Source organism: Cricetulus griseus, chromosome 8, assembly GCF_003668045.3.
Source record: "Cricetulus griseus strain 17A/GY chromosome 8, alternate assembly CriGri-PICRH-1.0, whole genome shotgun sequence".
Lineage (NCBI taxonomy): Eukaryota > Metazoa > Chordata > Mammalia > Rodentia > Cricetidae > Cricetulus > Cricetulus griseus.
In genome coordinates, this window is record NC_048601.1 from 74,907,668 (window position 1) to 74,928,791 (window position 21,124).

General features: G+C 45.2%; 1 protein-coding gene and 1 long non-coding RNA gene across 7 annotated transcripts in view; one reads left to right on the top strand and one right to left on the bottom strand.

Moving 5' to 3' along the window:
* LOC107977720 (sperm motility kinase) overlaps positions 1-21,124 on the bottom strand; it is a 31,819-nt gene that overhangs the window by 4,273 nt on the left and 6,422 nt on the right. The window contains exons 1-3 of one of the 6 annotated variants that reach the window (XM_035448960.1): positions 1,589-4,001; positions 804-1,525; positions 44-613 (exon numbers count right to left, since the gene is read on the bottom strand). In XM_035448960.1, the coding sequence (XP_035304851.1) occupies positions 1,268-1,525; positions 1,589-2,953 (1,623 nt within the window). In that variant the 5' untranslated portion in view covers positions 2,954-4,001 and the 3' untranslated portion in view covers positions 44-613; positions 804-1,267. Of the gene's footprint in view, positions 1-43; positions 727-803; positions 4,002-21,124 lie in introns of those variants that run through there. The other 5 variants (XM_035448959.1, XR_004771155.1, XM_035448957.1 and 2 more) reach the window with 5 other exon arrangements.
* LOC113837017 lies at positions 6,350-10,099 on the top strand. The gene is made up of 2 exons (XR_003487564.2): positions 6,350-8,495; positions 8,920-10,099. It is a non-coding gene; the product is annotated as an uncharacterized LOC113837017 (long non-coding RNA).

A 21,124-nucleotide genomic window follows, 5' to 3' on the forward strand; every position in this document is an offset into this window, starting at 1 on the left:
GCTCCCAGAATCTCTCCCAGAGGATGTGCAAAAGGCCACTTACCGGTAGGAGGACAAGCAACTTGCAAAGACACAGAGAAATGGAAGCATCTTATGGAAGCCACCGTCCCCAGCAGAGAGCAGACTGTGGCTGCCATTAGGCAGGGGCTAGAGGAGGTTGCTGCTACCTCATAAAGGTTTCAGGTTGACCATGATCAGGACATCCATCATTGCCTAATGTTGTGGCAAGTGGTGTTGAATGCAGAATCCAGTTGCCACTGTGAATCGTGGCCTTGAAGAAGCATGCATGGAGAGGCAGTTGGTGATTAACCAGAGGGCAGAAATAGGGCAGAGAGAAGACTCGGCCGCCCTTGGAGTCATTCCATAGATGAGATTTTCCCAAGCTTTACTATGAGTGGGGTCTGAGGACTCAGGTATTGGAACTTGCTGTGATGACTTTTGGAGGTTTTTGCAAGTGGTTGGGAGGAGGCGGCCCTCTGGAGAATTCTGCAGGGCTGCCTGCAGGGGACTTTCTCAAGCTGGCATCACACCTTTCTTGTGGCAGATGGGACAAGCAGACTAGGAATACTGTCTCTGGGCGAAAAGGCTCACCCCATGGAAAAGACCATATTCCCTGTAAAGAAACAGGGAGCAAAGGACAGTCATTACCCAGAGGGCAGTATGTGATGTTTATTTTCCCAGGTAGGGGAGAGGGCAAGGGGCTATTTTTGTTCCACAAGACAGCCTCAGCCACCTTAGGAACTCTGTCCTGCCCTCTGAACAAGACACCATGGAAAGCCTGCCCCTTCTGCCAGGGATTTTACCTGATGAGAGCTGAGCTGGGGTGGACAGCTGTTCTTCCTTTGCAGGAGGAGCCTGTGGACACTGCCTCCTGGACATCTGGCCTGGCTTCTGTAGGGGCTGTCCACATCTCAGCCAGACCAGTCCCCAACCCGTGGCTCACAAGCCACGGAGCTGGGGCTGGACCTCTTCAGAACTACGAAGTAGAAAGACACAGGAAGGAGAACCTTAGTGACTTTGGACACAGAGAACTTACTGTGATGGCCCTGAATCATCTAAGCAGCCCACTGGTCCTCCAAGGAATCTCTGCTTCCTTTGCCCATGCCCCCATCTCCTGCTCTCCCTACTCTGATCAGCATCTGTGCTGTCCAATTGTAGCTCAACAAGCCCGAGGTCACACTTGAAGGCATCCTCTGGGATTGTTCTTTCTGTAGGGACAGGTTGTTAAGTTCACAAGGATGCCACAATTGGGCACAGCCATCCTCTGTCACAAAGGAGAGCAGGAAAAGAACGAATAGAGAGGATATTTGCCCCACCTGGATCTATGGGTGACTGCAGGATCCCGTGTCTTTGGAGCCAGGGTCTTGCAGGAATCATGTCTTCTCTTGGCAGGTGGCAGGCAGCAGCAGCACAGGTGTCTGAGGCAGTTGACCATGATTTTCTTAGCCCTCTTCCAGCCTGAGCGCCTCCTGTTTCCCGAGGAAGCTGGGCCAGCATCCTCAGGCTGGCCATGGGTGATGGCCTCCTCCTGTGTGATGGTGCGTTCCTGAGTCAGAGCATCCTCAGGCTGGCCATGGGTGATGGCCACCTCCTGTGTGATGGTGCGTTCCCGAGTCAGAGCATCCTCAGGCTGCCCATGGGTGATGGCCTCTTCCTGAGTGATGGTGCGTTCCTGAGTCAGGGTCCTTACCTGGGCCACTGTCTCTTCCATAGTGATCGTTGCTTCCAGAATGATATCTTCATGCTTTATGATGGTCTCTTCCTCTGTGATGGACTCAGTCTGAGTCATGCTCACTCCATCATCCATGGTCATTTCCTTTGTCGTGGTCTTCTCCAGAGTCATGGTCACTTCATGTGCCATGTCCTCTTCCTGGGTTATGGTTGGGTCTTGTATTATGGCTGCTTCCTTGGTTATGGTCACCTCCTTTGTTACAGACACTTCCTTGTTGTTTGTTGCTTCAAGGCCGCAGTCTCCCCCAGGAGACTGGTGTTGGAGAATCGGGTAAGTGGCCATCACCTGGTTGTACTTTTGGTCTCTCAGAGAATCAATGATTTCCTCAGACTTATACCCCATGACTGTCATGGTGCTGACAATGCCACGGCTCACGGTGCCAGGGTGTTTCTGTGTAGACATAGGTGGTGAATGTGGCTTGCCCTCCCTTATCATGGGGCACATCAGGATTTGGTCAACGGTGGGCCTCCTGTGTGGCTTGATCATCAGCATTTTGACAATGACATTGAAAATATCTCTGGAAACGTGTTCAGGTATTCTTACGTTTGCAGCCAGGATTTGACGCCTAACACCTTCAGAAGAGCTATCCTGGAAGGGAAAGCGCCCGACCACCATGAGGAAGAGGAGGACACCTAAACTCCATATATCTGCGGCGCAGCCATCATAGGCCTTCTCTAACAACAGTTCCGGGGCACAGTAGAGCAGAGTGCCGCAGTAATCCCTCAGCTTCTGCCCTGGGGTCACTTTAGCAGCAAGGTCAAACCCAGAAAGTTTGGCATTACCCCTGCAGTTGAGTAGTATGTTATTGGCCTTAATGTCTCGATGGGCAATATGGTTTACATGGCAGTACTGCACTGCAAGGAGAATCTGGGTAAAGAGCCTTCGTGCCTCGCTCTCCTGTAAGGACCCCAGTTCCAGAATGTGCCGAAGATCTCCCTGTGATGTGTGCTCCATCATTAAGTAGGTGGTGTCTCTTGATTGGACCATACCAAACAACTTAATAATGTCCGGATGCTGGAGAGATTTCATAATGCTGACTTCAACAAGAGAGGCGTTCTTCTTCTTCATTCGAAGAACTTTTACAGCCACACAGGTCACAGTAGGAACATGGAAGGCCAGTTTCATTTCAGAAAAATGACCGTGGCCTACACTCATCATCATCTTATCGTCAGTCATGAAGGACTCCTCACAGGAGTAGCAGACCTCCCTGCTTTGCTCCATGATCAAATCCTTGTTGACTGGCTAGAACCAAATTCACAATGGGGAAGTTGAAAGAAAAGGTTCATATCAGGCCCAGGAGAATGGTGATAGCTGATAATTCCTATGTCCCAAAGAAAGATACTCAGAGACATTGCAGACAACCTAACCAGGTCCTTAATGCTCACAAGGAGAAGAAAGCACCTTCCACAGCATTGGAGTACAGAATATGACACCAATAGTGTTGTCAGGTATCAACCGGAAACTCATAGAAGAAAATAAAGGTCACAGAAGCTAAAAGCCAACATTGGGGAGGACCATGATCCTCTACCTGTACCCAACACTCAGAGACAAGGCTCTAATAAAACCAGAAGCAAGAACAGTTGCCAAGACAACAGATACCCCAAAACCCAGTGTTACTGGGTGGAGAGATGGCTCGGGAGCATTCACTCAGAGAGGAGGCAGCTCCTGAAAACATTAGGATGTAGTGACAAAATCCTGTGTTCCGTGACATCCCAGGGCTTGGGACTAACATCTGTGGTGCTTAAAGATGACATCATTCATCATAGGATACCCCTTAGACCTGAGACTTCCCAAGGAAGCCCAGGATCCCAGACAGTGGTCTGATACATTCAAAATGATCAAGAAAATATTTGTCAGCCAGTACCCTAAAACAAGAGGTGTCGGAGATGGAGCTATATCCTGGCAGCCTGGGCCCTTATTCTCTCAAACAAAATGACTTAGTTATGTCACTTATAAACAACGGAAATTAGTTGGTTGTGTATCTGGACATTAGCAAAATAAGATCAAGAACCAGGTGACTGAGTGTAACAGGACTGCTCTCTACTCTAACTGGTACTTTGTATGTATTCCCCCATGATCAAGTAAAAGCATGAACTCAGCCTAGGAAGCCATTTCTTAAAGGCCACCTGTTCTACTGTGTGACAAGTCTTTAATGCTCCTGAGTCCCCATTTGTTAATAGAGTTGTTTTAGGATTAAAACAGGGACCTTGCAGAACACAGATATGTATTCATTTATACACACACTACACATAAACTACACACACACACACACACAAAAAAAAACCTCTCTCTCTCTCTTCCTCTCTCTCTCTCTCTCTCTCTCTCTCTCTCTCTCTCTCTCTCACACACACACACACACACACACACACACACACACTAACACCCCACAATCAGACATGATCCAAATAGCTGTGCCAAGCCTGAGGAGAGCCCTGCAGTGTCAGCTGATACACCTTATATAAGAGCACAAGGGGAAAGCCAGCATACCTAGAGCCTGTGTGAATAAAAATAACCTTGGATCAGAGGGTGGAGGCAGGAAATGGTTAACAGGAACTAGCTATAGAGAGGATGGAGGACTCAGGATTAGGGACAGAGAGATGTAACAGAATGAGTAGGGGCGGAGATAGAGATTCAGGTCATTTACTTTGGGACAAGTGGAGAGACACTTTAATTGTAAGGGATTGGTCCAAGTAGGAAGGTCAGCTGGTTGCTTTTCATTCTCTCAGACTTTCCAGGTTTCCACCCTATGACTGACTCCCAATTCTTTATTGGTAAATGGAACAATAGAATCTTAATTAAACCTACATTTGGCAGCTACAGACAACCTGGTGACAACAGGACCGGATATCCTGCTAGGCCTAGGTCTGAGAGGTGGGGGCCAACTCTGCGTCCTTTGGTCACCAATGGTAGTTAAAAATATCTGTAGATTTAGGATCGGCTGATAAGCCAACTTAAAAACAACTAGGTGAGTACATGGCAATTATTAAATTAGGAAAGTGAATGCATGAGGACCAGCAGTTCAAGTCCTCTTTGGCTACTCAGTGGCCTTGAGGCCAGCCTGTACTACAGAAGACCCTGTCTCACCAAAACAAAAAAAGCAAAAGCAAAGAGCAGAAGAGCAAGGACTGCTTTGGTTTTGTACATATTCAAGGTTCTCAATGTTATAAAACGACATTTGCTGTGAGATACAGAGATGGACTCAAGCTTGTGTGACATCAACAATTGAGTTGGCAGGGCTGTCATCAGCCTTTTCCTTGTTCTTGAAGCAAAGCTACTGTTGCCTCCCATCAGAATTCTAACATGAAGTAATAAAATGTCCAGTGACTGATTTTGGAGTTCAAACTTCAAGCTGAACATCAGGGAAAAAAAGCAGGTTGCCACCAGCTTCTCACCTCTTCATCAGGCTGAATGGACTGATCCTGTCTCCATGAGCTCTCACCAAGCCTCTGACTTGTTAGTGGGGCTGAAGAATGAATGCCTCATATTGACTACATGTTCCTGTCTTTTATACACCTCTAGGTCTGGGATTAAATGTGTGAGCTATAATTCCCTTTTAGATTGATTCAATCTTGTGTAGATCTGGGTGGCCTTGAAATCTCTGAGATCCTTCTACCTCTTAATCCTGAGTCCTACGATTAAGATTGTGTTCCAGCACCTCCTAGCTTCTGGCTGCTGGGTTTGAAGGTGTATGACCACTGCCTGATCTGTATAGCTTGATGCTGATTTTGCTTTCTGAGTCCTCAGTCAAGCGTTAATAAATCCTAAACACAGAAGTCATCTGTTTAACACATTAAATGGACCTCACAGGACCTTCCCAGAACCAGCCATGAAATATAAACCACAGAAACTGGACAGCCTTTACAACAGGTCAGGCAGATTCTTTCCTGTCAGTAAGACTTTCACACCACTGAAGGTATCGAGTGTGTACACATTCCAGACAAAAGCACTGCATACAATTCTAGCAAGCTACATCACCACACGGTGAAAGGGAGACATGGGCACTGTCCAGCAATGGGCAACAGAACCCTACTTGCCAGTTCTCTGTCATATATGACATTTTTTAAAGACACAGAGGATAGAGACTCTGTCATCCTCAGGACCTGGTGAAACCAGGAAAGAAGCTGAAGGACTTCCCTGTTGGACAATGAAGTTCCTTCTACCTAGTGCTTCTCCACAAAGGATGAAAAGATTAAAATTGCAGGAGGTGGTAAATGCCTTTAATACCAGTACTTGAGAGGCAGAGGCAGGTGGATCTCTCTGAAATCCAGCCAGCCTGGTTTACAGAGAGAGTTTGAGGACAGCTAGAACTACAAAGAGAAACCTTCTATGGGAAAGCAAAAAAAGAAAGAAAAGATAAATAGGAGTTTTGTTAAACTCCAGCTTGTCAAGATCAGGAAGAAAGTTTTGTCCATAAAATGTCCCCATTTTTCAAAAGGGAAAGGTGTTTGGAGCAGTGTGGAGTCTGTGTGTGTGTGTGTGTGTGTGTGTGTGTGTGTGTGTGTGTGTGTGTGTGTGTGCCGTTTGGGCAGATGACTCCAACACTAGGTAGTTTTTGTTCCTGGACTTGTCTCTGAGGTCTATGAGCCCCAGAATGGATCTTTTGCTTCAAACCATTATTGTTTCCACCCCCTGAGCATGATAACAAACTAGCTTTAGGACTATAATGCCCCTTAAGATAGAAAATGAAAATGTCCCATGAAAGGACAACTTCAAGCCAACAGAAGACAGGAGATGGTGGAGGGACTTGTCCCACCAAAGACAGTTCTTTTCTTCCTGGAAGAACAGGCTCTCTTTATACTTTCATTTACTCTGTTCTTGAAGCCTTTTAGCTGCTCTGTTCCATACATAATATCCAAAGAATGGGATCTGACTATTTCCTCTGACCTTGCCTGTCATGAACTTGAACTGCCAGGGAGATCCTAAGATAACCACCTAACAGGAGGCTTTCTGCCAAAGCACAGAGACATTGCTGCCCTTCTTTAAGAGACCATCCAGTGTGGCCTGTCAGTCCTCTGAACAGGAGTCCACATGATTTGGCCTGTACTCAGCAAGTAAGAGGCTGAATAAAAAGGAAAACACTGAGGGACTTGGAAGAGGTGGACAAGAGGCAGTGAGATCAGGGGAATGTGGTCAAGTTTTGTACATGTATATACATGTGACTCTGACAATGCAGTATAGTTGATATAAACTAATATTTTTAAATGGTGAAAGAAATATGAGTCCAAATAAAATGACACATTAAAATAGAGTAATAGTCTAATAAATTTTCCCACATTGTACCCCAAAACAAGGTAGAAGGTAGGAAGGAAGGAAGGAAGCAAGGAAGGAAGGAAGGAAGGAAGGGTTATTTTAAATACAGAGAAACAAAGCTCTAAACCCAGAATCTATGAACTTAGAGGGCAACTCACTGTGTTCAGTCAACAGTTCAAGAATATCGACGTACAAGTACACTAATATCCAAATCTAAATTATGTCCAACCAGCTAACAGCTTCTGCACTGTAAGGACTGAAGTCAGCCTAAGCCAGAGCTGTTAGTGCATAGGTGTCTGTCATTGTGAGGTCTCAGCAAGAAATGGACCAATCACAGCTCAGCACACCACACTGGATTTCCTTACATTCTGTCACCAAGGACACAAAAGCTAGTATGGTCACTGTGGCAGTAGGGGCCTGATTAGACAGGCTACACTCAAATGTTTGTCCCCAATGTTGCCCAGTGAGTCAGTTCTTTCTTTTAGGCCAACTTCCAGATGATGTCACCTGGTGGAAACTGTGTCTAAACACTTGAATCTTGGTGGCACATTGACACCCAAATTTTAATCAGGATGAGTTTCACTTTAATAAGATAACAGTGAATCATAAGAATAAAAATGGGACCCACAGATTTGGGCCTCCCTTGGTTATGGACTCTAACAGTCTTCAGTTTGTAGGTGGATACTGTTTTGCTTTTCACTCTGACCCTAGTCTTCTGGGACAAGTTTGTAAAAAACAAATCAGTATCTCTACAGTCAAAGTTTTCATTTTATTTTTCTCTAATGACAGATTTCTGGTTTCTATAGAATGAATATATTGAGATGTTGTGGCAAAATGCTGTTTCATTTCTCTCTATGGCCTGGGACTAACATCTATGGGGGCTAAAGATGATATCATTCATCACATGATACCCGTTAGCCCTGAGACTTCTCACCAAAGCCCAGGAACCCAGAGGCAGTTGCTTGATATGTTCAAAATTATCAAGAGAATACTTGTCTGCCAGAACCCTAAGACAGCAGGTGTGGCAGATGGAGGCATAACCTAGTACCCTAGGCTCTATGATGGCTCTGCACACCTCACTCCCACACACATGTCCCCATGGACAGGAAGGCTGGTCTGGTCAGTGGGGCAGAGGGACCAAGGAGGCTATTTGCACTCAGTTACCATTCTCTGTACCTCCCATGACCCACTTCCTCTTTCTAGGGTTGATTGCCCAGATTTTCCACAACTTCAAAAACAGGGAAGGCCAATTGATAGGGATCAAAGTGCAATCACAGGATCATTCCTTGGACATTTGACATCTAAACTCTAATACACACCCTCTCAACTTTAATACTTTTAGGTGGAATCATTTGAAGCCTAACAGGCTCCAGATGTTGTCCTTCACTGGACTATGGACGATGTATATCTGCTGCTGTGATAAAACCTCATGACCAAAAGCAATTTTAGGGAGATTTAGGACACTTTCACTTCCCAAATATAAGCTACCAGAAGTGGAGTGCTGCTATTAGAGGTGTGTGCCGCCATATTCAACTAATCCTTCACATTTGTTTTGTTGAACAAGGATCTAGGTAGTCCAGGGTGGCATGAGTGTCAATATGTAACTTGGGTGGCCATGAATTTGTGATCCTTCTGTCTTTCTCCCAAGGGTGACATTGCAGCCATAGGACACCACACTGGGTTCTAGGTCCACTTGTTTATTACTTAAAGCCCTGTCTCCTATAACCCAGGCTGGCCTCTTATTGAAAATGTTTAGCCAAGGCAGGCCTGAAATTTCTGATCCTCCCCATTTACTTAGAAGGTAGGATCAGAAGATCAAGGGCTAAGAGGTACAAGGATTGCGTCCAATTGTTGGATTTGGGCTATGACATACCACACTCAGCTTAGTAACTTTTTCTTTTCTCCTTATATTATTATAAGTCTGTTTATTTTCACAGGTATATTCATGCCACGGAGCACACAAGGAATCCAGAGGACAACATGAGGGAGTCTGTTTTCATCCCCAAATGTAGGTCTATGGGACTCAACTCACATTGTCAGGCTAGGCAGCAAGCACCTTCACACACTGAGCCATCATGCTAGCCTTCACATAGACCTTCAAAGTTTCTTGTATAAGCTGGGTGTGGTAGTACATGTATGTGTTCCTACCACTCAAGAGACAGTATGCCACTACTTCATGTAGAGTGAATTTGTAGCCTTCTTGCTTGAACTTCTTGAGTGGTAGGTTATTTGCCTTAATTGACCACTAGACTTCTTTTCTAAAACTTTGTGATTTACAAGCAACTTCAGACTTTCCAAAGGTTAGAAAGAGGTGAGGGAGGAGCTTGGGTCACTAAAGTGCCTGGTGTGCAAGTGTGAATCATGGAGTCAGATTGCTTCCACCATGTTAAAACTGGTTACAGTGGGGACTGGTGGATCCTTGAATCTTACTGGCCGGCATGCTAGTCAGTCTGATCTACAACTTTAGTGAGAGTTCTTGTCTCAAAAGGGAAGGTGTGGAGAGATAGAGGAAGACACCACAAAGATAAACTCTGACTTTCACACGTGGACATAAGGCGTATACACTGATGTGCCCACACATTCACACACCTATACACACAAGCTAGGTTGGTGGTACATGCTGGCAATCAAAAAACTGAGGATGTGTAGGTCAGGAAATCAAAGCCATCCTTGACTAAATGAAACACCATGAATAAAACCCAAAAAAAATGAAAGAAGGAATAAAGAACCCCTAGATATCAGTCATTTACATTTCCTCAATATTTACATTTCTAATTATCTATTTTGTATTTCCTGATACATTTAAACATAAGTTACGTACATAGCTCTTTATGACCATATATCGTCTGCAGAATAGTTTAGCAGCCTAATGGTCATAAAGGCAGTTATTAACGTGTAGTGTTTGCTGTGCTGGTGTTGAAGCCCAAGGCTGTGGGCATGCAAGACCAGCTCACTGCTGCTGAGCTCCACCCCAGCTTTTGTTTGAGAGTTGCTCTGAGGCTGCCAGTGAGTTTGTGATCCTCCTGTTGGGCTTCACAGAGCTGAGCTTGTAGACCTGTGTCCCTGACTAGTTAGTACTTTCATGTTGTTGTGATAAACACCTTGGACAAAAAAAAATGAGGAGCAAACTCTTTATATGGTCACAGGCTACAGGCCGTCAAAGTGGGAAACTGTGGTGGTTTGAAGAGTAATGGCTCCCATACACTCATGTGTTTGAATGCTTGGTCAACAGGGAGTGGCATGTTAGGAGGTGTGGCCCTGTGGGAGTAGGTGTGGCCTTGTTGGAGAATGTGTGTCACTGGAGTGAGCTTTGAAGTTTCAAAGGCTCAGGCCAGGCCTCAACACTCTCTCTCTCTCTCTCTCTCTCTCCTTGCTTCCTGCCAGTGCAGATATAGAGCTCTCAGCTGCTTCTCCAGCTCCATGCTCCCTGCCATTCAATAATGGACTAAACCTCTGAACTGTAAACCAGCCTTCATTCAGTGTTTTGTTTTATAAGAGTTGCTATGGTCATGGTTTCTCTTCACAGCAATAGAACCCAGAATAAGAAAGAAGCCAAGACAGGAACTCAGGGAACCCATAGGCAGGAACTGAAGCAGAAGTCATGAAGAAATGCATGAACTGGCTGCATTTCCCTGCATTGCTCAGCCTACTTTCTTGTTTTTTCTTTTAAAGATATATTTATTTATGTGTTTTATGTAGGTGAGTATTTCATCTGCATGTGTGTCTGCACCCCAGAAGAGGGAATCTGATCCCACTATAGATGACTGTGAGCCATCATGTAGGTGCTGGGAATTGAACTCAAGACCTCTGTGAGAGTAGCCAGTGCTCATAACGACAGAGCCATGTCTCCAGCCCCCTCAACCGCTTTCTTATAGAACCATGGACTGCCTGCCCAGAAGTGAGTAAAACAACAGTGGTTTGTAGTCTCTTGTGTCAATCAAGAAATTCCTCCAGAGACCTGCTAGAAGGCCAATCTGATGGGGACAATTCCTCATTGTGTCTCCTTCTCAGATGACTCCATTTGGTGTTGAAAAAAGGGACCTGCACAGAGATCTGGGTTTTGTCAATTCTCTATTTTCAGCTTGGTACTGCCAGTTGCTATGCCAGCATCCCTCGGCTTGTTTGTGTGTGGGAGCCACATGGAGAGTGGCTTAATGGGATTGGCTGGAGAGTGGCTCCTCAGTTAAGATCATTTGCTGCTCTTCCAGAGGAACCAAGTTCAATCATCAGTTCCCACAGGTCAGCTCACCCCTGTCTGCAGATCCATTTCTGGGGACCAGACCTTTCTCCTGGCCTCTTTAGATGCCAGGCACATGTGGTGCACATACATACATGCATGTCCACATTCATACATACATACATACATACATACATACATACATACATACATATATACATACATACATATATTCTTACCTACATACATACAAACATACACACACATTTGGTGCACATTTATACATACATACATGCATGTCCACATTCATAGTACTCATGTAGTGAACATAAATACATACATATGTAGTGCACATACCATCATACACATGTGTGAACATACACCCATACACATGTGTTACACATACATATATACATATGTGGAGCACATGATACACAGATGGTACACATACATACGTACACATATGGTGCACATACATACATACACCCATGCTGCTCGTACATTAGTACACATATAAACATACACCTGTGGGACACATATCACATATGGTGCACATACATACATTCACATGTTGTGCACACACATACATACACCAGTGGTGCACATGTAGACAGGCAGAACATGCACAACCAAAAAATCAGTCTAATTTTTTTAAATGATGACAAATTGTAATATTTTATGTGTGCAAATGTTTGACTGTGTGTATGTCTGTCCTGTGGAGGTCAGAAGAGGTCATGGGATCCCATGGAACTGGTGTTATGCCCACAATGGAGTTGCTGGGAACCAAACTCAGGTCCTCTGGAAGAGCAATCGGTGCTCTTCTGTGCTGAGCTGTCTCTCCAGCTCCAAAAATAAGCATTAAGGACACTGCATCCTGAAGGCCTAACTTAAAGCCCTGTGTTTGATTGTATAGGGCTTGTTTGGAAGGCAGCTTAATGTAGCTCAGGCTGACCTGGAACTTAATATGTGGGTAAGGATGATGATAAATCAGATCCTCCTGCCTCAGATTGTGACTACAGGAATTACAGACAGTCTCACTACCCTGTGTCACTCTGTTACACTGTTCAAAAGATTAAACCATGCTAGACATAGGGCTCAGCAGTGAAGAGTATCGTGTTGTGGAATATTACCGTAACTGTGTAAAGGTGTGTACTTTATGCTGCATTTATTTAATTATGCAAAGATGTGTTACTTTTGTTTCTGATACATTTGTTTAATTATGTAAAGAGGTGTTGCTGTTTCACCTTGCCTGCCTAAACTGCCTGATTGTTCTAATATAAGCTGAACAGTCAATAGCTAGGAAGGAAAACTATTCTCTCAGGCCTGGCAGGCCAAAGAATATATAGGATGAGGACTCTAGGCTGGGGGAGAGAATGAAGAAGAAGAAGAGAAGAGGAAGAAAAAGAGGGACATGTCCGGGACCATAAGCCAGGCATCTGCCAGCCAGCTAGAAAGTGTGGGACAAACAGAAGAAAGAAAGGCAAAAACCCAGAGTCAAAACATAGATGAAAAGGTACAGCTAGCCAGAAATAAGCCTAAGTGAAGACCAAGCATTCATAACTAAGAAGTCTCTGGGTCATGATTAGGAAGCTGTCTGGTGGCCCAAGAGAAAGCCTGATACAGCACATGGTTGCTCTTCCAGAAGACCAGGGTTCAGTTACCAGCACCCAGAAAGCAGCTCACAACTGTCTGTATCTTCAGCTCCAGGGTTTCCAAAGCCCTTTTCTGACTTCCATTGTGCATTTCACACATGTGGTACACAAACATAAATGTAGGCAAAACACCAATACAAAATGAAAATAATAAATAAAATGGTTGTTTGGAGAAAATAGATTTTTTAAAGATAGAAACATATCTCCATATACTTACTTTCATTTAAGGGATTTTTCTTTAATTTTTATCTCTTTTTTTCCCTCTGTGTATTTACAGATGTGCCTGTTCATGTGTGTAGGGATGAGGGTGAGAGGCAGGGGTGGTTGTGAAGGCCACAAGACAATGTGTGTAGTTCTATGTATCCATCTTTAAAATGTTTTCAAAAAGCAGATTCTTTCACTGGCCCAGAACACCTCCCCAAATGGGCTAGGTTGGCTGGCCAGGATGTCCCAGGGATCTGCACTGCCTTCCCAGTGCTGGGATTAAAGGACCACATCACATGGATTTCATTAAAGATAGTTTTTCAAGACACCTAACCCTAACTCTCCGTTTTTTTCTCTCTCTCTCTGATCTGCTCTTGTCTCTAAATAGTACAATACACACACACACCACACCACACACACACACACACACACAGAGAGAGGAGAGAAGAAGAGAGAAGAGAGAGGAGAAGAGAGAGAAAGAGATGCTTCGATTGCAGCTTTTTTGCCGAGCAGAAGAGAGAGAGAGAGAGAGAAAGAGAGAGAGAGCGAGCAGGAGAGCAAGGACTGCTTTTGTTTTGTACATGATCAAGGTAACCAATGCTTCAAAATAACATTGGCTGTGAGATACAGCTGATGGACACAAGCCTGTGTCACATCAACAAGTGAGCTAGCATGGCTGTGATCAGCCTTTTCCTTTTTCTTGAAGCTAAGCTGCTGTCACATCCAATCAGATGTTATCAGTTTAACACTTTAAATGGACCTCACAGGATTGACCCTGAACCAGCTATGTGACAAAGCCACAGAAAGTGGATGAACATTTACAAGAGAACAAATATGGTGTTTTCTGTCAATAAAACATTCACACCACTGAAGGCATCGCATGTCTACACAATCCACTAGCACTGGTTAGCATTTCTATCCAGCTAAATCATCACATGCTGAAAGGCAGGCATGGGTACTGTCCAGCAAAGGGCACCAAAGCTGTACGTGCCAGTTCTCTATCAGAGATTACATTTTTTTGAAAGTCACAAAGGTAGACCCTTCCTCATCATCAACACCGGGGAAAACCAAGAAGGAGACTCAAGAGCTCTGTTGTTGGACAATGAAGGTTCTACTACCCACCAATTCTCCCCCAAGATGAAAAGTTTAAGATTGGAGGTGGTGACGCATGGCTTGGGTGACACATGTGCCTCCCAAGACACATCTCAGGACTTGGGAGGTAGAGGCAGGTGGATCCCTGGGATGTCAAGGCCATCCTGGTCTACAGAGAAAGTTCCAGGATAACCAGGGCCACACACAGAGAAACCCCATCTAGAAAAAAAGAAAAGATTGGATGAGGGAGTTTTCCTTAAACCCAGGCTTGGGATAATCAAGAAAGACTGTCCTTGTCAATAAAATGTCCCTGTTTTTTTTTTTTTTTCAAAGGGACTGTTGTTTGGGGATGGGTCTGTGAAGTGCTGCTCAGATGATTCTAGTCCTAAGTTGTTTTGTCCTTGGACAACTTTTTTGAGTCCTTGGACTACCAGTACTGATCTTTTGCTTCAAAACTATTATTATCCACACCTCCTGTGCCTGATAACACAGTAGCTTTAGTACTATAATTGACTCACCAGTATAGATAAAAAATGAAAATATCCCATGAATGGACAGCTGCATTCAGCAGAGAGACAGAGAAGGTGAAGGACAGGGTGTGTTATGTCCCATCAAGGAAACGTCTTTTCTTCCTCAAAGAACAGGCTGTTGTTAGACTTTTATTTATTCTGTTCTTGAATTCTTTCCAGCTGCCCTGTTCCATGCATAAGTGATATGGTGGAAGCTTTGCCCCAGCCCCTGGCTTCCATATACCCAAGAGTCTGGAATGTTATGATGGAGTTTCCACCCAACCCCCCCTTCCCGAATCTCCCTCCAAACCCTGCTGCATCTCAGAAAGCCTGCCAAATGATAGCCAAACCCCAGAGATACTCAAGACCACTCCCACAGGGTATTTAAACTGCATCCCAGAGAACAGACTCATGGTTTTTCCAGTCTCCCTTCCCCATATATTCTCTGGGAGTCTGGAAGGCCACCCGGGTGCACTGTATCCATTAAACGTGGGTTTTTTCTAATTTGGAGTGATTTGATTTGGTACTGATTTGAATTGCTGCATCGGCAGAGAGGGTAATCAGGTAAAGAAACTGTTCAATAACATAACCGTTCAAAAGAATGGCATCTGACTGTTACCTCTGCCCTTGCCAGTCATGACTTTTGAACTGCCAGGAAGATCCTAAGATAACCACATAGCAGGAAGCTTTCTGCTAGATCACAAAGACACAGTTGTGCCCTTAAGACACTAGCTAGCCAGGTGGTGGTAGCACATGCCTTTAATCTCAGTAGTGGGGAGGCAGAGCCAGTCAGATTTCTGAGTTTGAGGCCAAACTCACTCTGGTCGACAGAGTGAGTTTCAGGACAGCCAGAGTTATATACAGAGAAACCGTGTCTTGAACCCTACCCACCCCCAATTAAAAGAAAAAGTAAAGATCATCCCATGTAGCCTGTCAGTCCTTAGAATAGGAATCCATATGACTTGTGGTATACCCAGAAAAACAGGGGCTGAACAAAAAAAGAAGAATAAAAGAAACACTGAGGTACATGGAATCAGTGGGCCAGAGTTAGCGAGATCAGAGGGATGTGTTCAAGTTCATATACATGTATGGAAATGTCACTGTGAGATTTCTTACTCATGTGTAGTTAATATAAGCTAATGCATACTTTTCACTGTGAAAAAGGGACACATAAAAGTGGAAATGACATAAACAGAGAATATAAAAATAAAAGTGGGAGATTATAAAGAAAAATGAGAGTTAAGTACATTCATTCCTGAAACCAATAAATGATTAAATAAATGTGAAGGCCACAGCCTCAGAAGGGAACTCACTCTGCAGAGGTTAAACAGCTCTGTAAAGTCCTTGTGCAGCTCACTAGCGTAGAGATCCACCAATCAACAGCTACCACACTGTATGGCCAGAAACCATCCCCAGGGCATTCTGTATATGGCCAGGTGTCTATCATTTCCTACAATGTCTTTGTGACAGCAGAGCAATAAATGGACTAACCATGTCTAGGCACAAACCACACTGATTTCCTCAGTTTCTGCTCTCAAGGACAGGGAAGGCATGGTAGCAGGAAAGGCAGGTAGCTAGGGCAGTAGGAACCTGAGGAGGCTCAGCTCCTCCTCGGGGACATGATGGCAGCTCGGCGGCAGGCAGCGGCCAGCAACCAGCAAGGACGTCTCCTCGGGCAACATGGAGAGGAGGCCGGGCGACCCTAGCAACCGCCTCTCCGCTGACGCAGTGACATCGGGGTCCTTGGTGCCTTGGGACGCCACAGGCTGAGGGATGAGAGCTGGGAAGGCCGGGACTCCAGACTCGAGGCAGGCTTAAGTAAGGAGTCTACAAGGCTCGTCTTATACATACTCAAGAGAATCCACTCCCTTCTCATTAGACTCAGATTATTGAGAATGGATGGTGGTCTCTGGTTAATGTTGGGATGCTGTGGTAGCTAATCTTTGTTGTGATCTTGGATAATTACAAATTAACTGAAATCCAGACACCTGAGAAGGATTTTCCTTGGTTGAATTATTGGAGGTGGAGACTCTACCTAAAACTGGATCCTATGAGTCACAGATCCACCCTAAATCTAGGCCACACCTTCAGCTGGCAGCCCACATAGAAGGACACAGAAGAAGGAACCTGTGTGTTTTCTGTCTGCTTGCCCTCACTCTCACTGGCAAGTTCATCTAGTCTGAGCTCTTTCTTAACTGGTGTTAGGACCGACGCCATCTGAATTTCAATGTGGAATGAAAATTGGAAGCTCTCTAGGATCTCCCTAGGACTCCAACACCAGATTGGGTATGCTAAGTCACCCAGTGTCTTAGTTATTGTTCTATGGCAGTAAGAGACACTATGACCAAGGCAGTTTATAAAAGAAAAACATTTAACTGGGAACTATCTTACAGTTTCAGATGGTTGGCCCATTATCGTCAAGGCAGAGAACATGGCAACAGCAATCATGGCACTATAAGCTTGCATCCTGAACAAGGCATGGTGGCACAATCCTTGAATCCCAATTTGGGAGGCAGAGGCAGGCAAGATCTCTGTGAGTTCAAGGCCAACCTGGTATCCAGAATGAGTGTCAGGATAGGCTCCAAAGCCATACAGAGAAACCCTGTCTCGAAAAACCAAAAGAAAAATAAAGGACATCCTGATCTGGAGGCAGGGGGTGGGGAAGAGGGAGAGGTTGGGCCTGGCCTCCACTTTTGAAATCTCAAAGCCCATCCCCAGTGACACATCTCCTCCAACAATGCCACACCTCATAATCCTTACTAAACATGAACTTGGAACCAGAAATGAAAACTCAAGCATGTATACCCCTAGTGGGCACCTGTGCTCTCATGCACATAAATGCATAGAAGCACTCTCAGTATCCCAGAAGAAAGTGAGTTGATAGATTGAAAATGAGCAAGAAAAAAATGTTGCTGGGTGATGGTGGTCCTGCATTTAATCCTAGCACTTAGGCAGAGGCCAGCAGATCTCCAAGTTCAAGGCCAGCCTGGTGTACAGAGTTAGTTCCAGGACAGACAGAGCGATGCAGAGAAACCAAACAAACAAACAAAACATGGACCACAATTGTCTATAGAGAAAATCACCCTACCCATAGCTGTAGGTGATGGAGCCTAATCGAGGCATTCTGTTTTCTTCATGATCTCCAAAAATTGCTCAGCTTCCTTAAGTTATGAAAGAATAGCAATTGATTGTGGTAGAATATTATTTTAAAGTGTGTGACTTTTGCTTATGCTGCAATGTTTTGAAGAGTGAAACTGTAATCTCTGCCTGTCTAAAACACCTGATGGTCTAATAAAGAGCAGAATGGCCAATAGCCAGGCAGGAACAGGATGGGCAGCGCTGGCAGACAGAGAGTAGAAATAGGAGGACAAATGAGGAAAGAAGGAGAACGAGAGAACAAGAAGAAGAGGATGTCAGGGGCCAGTCACCCAGCTACCCAGCCAGTAAGAAGGAAAGAAAGACATACAAAAGTAAAAGAAGGAAAAAAAACAAACCAGATGGAAAAGATAAATGGGATAATTTAAGATAAGACAAACTAGTGAAAGACCCCCCGAAGAGGCACTTTCGTAGAGGGAGACCCACACACCCAGGAATCAGCGAGGCCACGAACTGGATGCAAAAAACAAGAGGCTTTATTGGAGACGCGGGTACCCGGGGCGACTTAGCCTTTGTGTGGCTAAGCGCCTCGAGCCAAGGGAAAAGGGGTCCTTATATAGGAAAAAGGCGCAAGCTAGGAGCAGGGATTCTATTGGATAATTCTAATGAGGCATTATACAGAGCTATTCCCATTGGTCAATGTATATGAGGCGCTATACAGGGTTATTCAAATGAGGCAAAGTACAGAGTTATTCAAATGAGGTGAAACACAGAGTCTTTCAAATGAGGCGAAATACAGAATCATTTCCATTGGATGGTTCAAATGAGACACAGAGCCATTCCAGATCAGCATATTCTCAAGGTCTGGTGTCTGGTACAGCAGACTCAAATCCCCCCCCCCCTTTCCTGATGGCTGACCTTGGGGGCGGAGACCTTGGGACGGAGTGTTTCTCTTCGGGCGGGGCGGGGGCCCAGCGGCAGGGCTCCAGGCCGGCTCACTCGGTGTTTGTTCTCGTGCCGACCCACCTGGTGCTCGCCCTCGTGCCGGCCCACCCGGTGCTCGTTCTCGGGCTGGCCCACCTGGTGCTCGTTCTCAGGCCTGCCCACCTGGTGCTCGTTGCTCGGCCCCAGCCCCGAGGCGCGGTGCCAGGCGGGGCGGGCCAGGGGCGTGAGCCCTGCCGGGGTGAAGGCTTGGGAGGCTCCGGCAGCTTCGGGGCAGGGGGCTCAGGGGCATTTCGAGCGGGTCTTTCACTAGCAAGAACAAGCCAAGCTAAGGCTGGACATTCATAAGAAATAATAAGACTGCCTGTGGTTTATTTCGGAGTTGGGTGGCAGGCCCTCAAAAAAGAGCCAAAAATAGAAAAAAAGTATGAAACACACACAAACACACACCCACCCACACACACACACCAACCCACACCCACCCCACACACACACACACACACACACACACACACACACACACACAGACACACACCATTATACAACATGAATTCTTGTGTTTCTGCAGGTTGGCAAGTCAAGATTAGGCACCAGTAGATAGTGACTGGAGTGAGGGCTGCTTTCTCCATCTACTATGGTTCTATGTTGTGTTTTCCCACAAGGCTGGGAGAAGAATTGAAGTCAGTCCTTCAAGTTTTGTGTGTTTGTTTGTTTTACAAAACATGGTATCTCTGTGTAGCTTTGTAGACCACGCTGGTCACGAACTCATAGAGATGCACCTGTCTCTGCTTCCCAAGTGCTGGGATTAATGGTGTCTGCCACTACCACCCGGCAAAAATTTTGTTTTCATTTCAATGTGCATTGCCGCTTTGCCTGCATGTATGTCTTTATGAGGGTATAGGATCCCCTGGAACTGGAGTTGCAGACAGTTATGAGCTGCCATGGGGTATGCTGGGTATTGAATGTAGGTCCTTTAGTAAGAGCAGCCAGTCCTCTTAACCACTGAGCTATTGCTCCAGACACCCTCCAAGATCTTTTTAAAGACAGCATATTCTAACTCTGCCAACACTAGACTCCTATGAATGGAATGTTTCCCCCTCTAAGGCCCAAATTCTCCTCAAAAGGTCCAATTGCTGAAACTTAAAGCTAACCTCCAAGCTTAAGGAGCCTTTCCAGTCGCTGCAAGAGTGCTGCTTATCTTCAGAACCCCAGCAGTAAAACAACCAAGAGAGTTCATGGTCATGAAGGAGCTGGAATTTGGATTCCCCAGCTGAGCATGGTAGCTAAATTCCGATGAAAGGCCTTGAAGAAACTTGAGGATGAACCCTTAGATGGAACCCCAGAAGTGGACACAGGCCATAAACCTCCTAAAACAAGCATATCCCTGCACACTAGTGTCAGCAACCACGACTCTAGTAAACCCTTTCTCCACACGTGCAGGAGTGATAAGGGCTGGCACTAGGAGTTTATCATTTGAGTTTGTTTTTATTTTATGTGTGGGACTTGTCAGGTCCCAAGGAAACTCCATTTCCCCAAACTCCAGAAGGGCAAATGGCGATCTGCAGTGCCTGTTAGCATAGCAAAGTGCACGCTGGCTTTCAGGTCCCTCAGTGTCATAAGTACTGTTCCACATTGCGGAATCCATGCATCTTTCAAGCCTTTTCTCCTCCTCCCCTTCCCTCACCTCCTTCCAGCTCACAGCTTCCTTCTCCTCAGCTATTCACTCTGTGATAAGGTTAATAGTTTGCTTCCCCTCCTTTCCTTCCTTCCTCTGTCCCCACCTTTGTCTTTGTCTCCGTCCCCCTCCTCCCCTCTCTCCCTCTCTCTCTGTTTTTTCTCCCTCCCCCCTCCTCTTGGCTCCTGTTTCTATCCTGGACTGGTTGGGTCTGCTGGCCATGTTCAATCTACTACTTTCTCTCTCTGTTCTGGAGTCTTCCAGATGCCTTTGGATGTTGTCTTTCTCTCTCATATTTACAATGAACACCTTACTCTTAACTATATTATGGAGTGATCTTGTTGTCAGTTTATCTGTGCGTGTTTTACCTACATGTATGCATGTGTACCATGTGCATGCCTGGTGCCTGTGAAGGCCAGAAGACGGTGCTGGATTCTCTGGAACTGGAGTTACAGATGGTTGTGAGCCATCATCTGCATTCTGGGATTTGGGCCTAGGTCCGCTGCAAGAACACTTGGCCACATGTACCTGGAAATACTTACTTATCAAAGTCGTTATTTTTTAAAAGTGGTTGTTTACAGATGTTAACATAAACAAATTGGACTTAATGACTCAAACCATTGACTCAAGACTGGGTTTCCTAAGTAGTTAAATTCTGACAAACCTAACAAAAAGGATAAGTAGTTGCCTTAATTATTCTTTAAGGCATTTTTGCAAATGCTGAGAGCAATTAATGTCTTACAAGAGCTCCCTGTTTTAAGCAGAGCGAGCACTGGCTTTTAGGTTGTGTGGAAT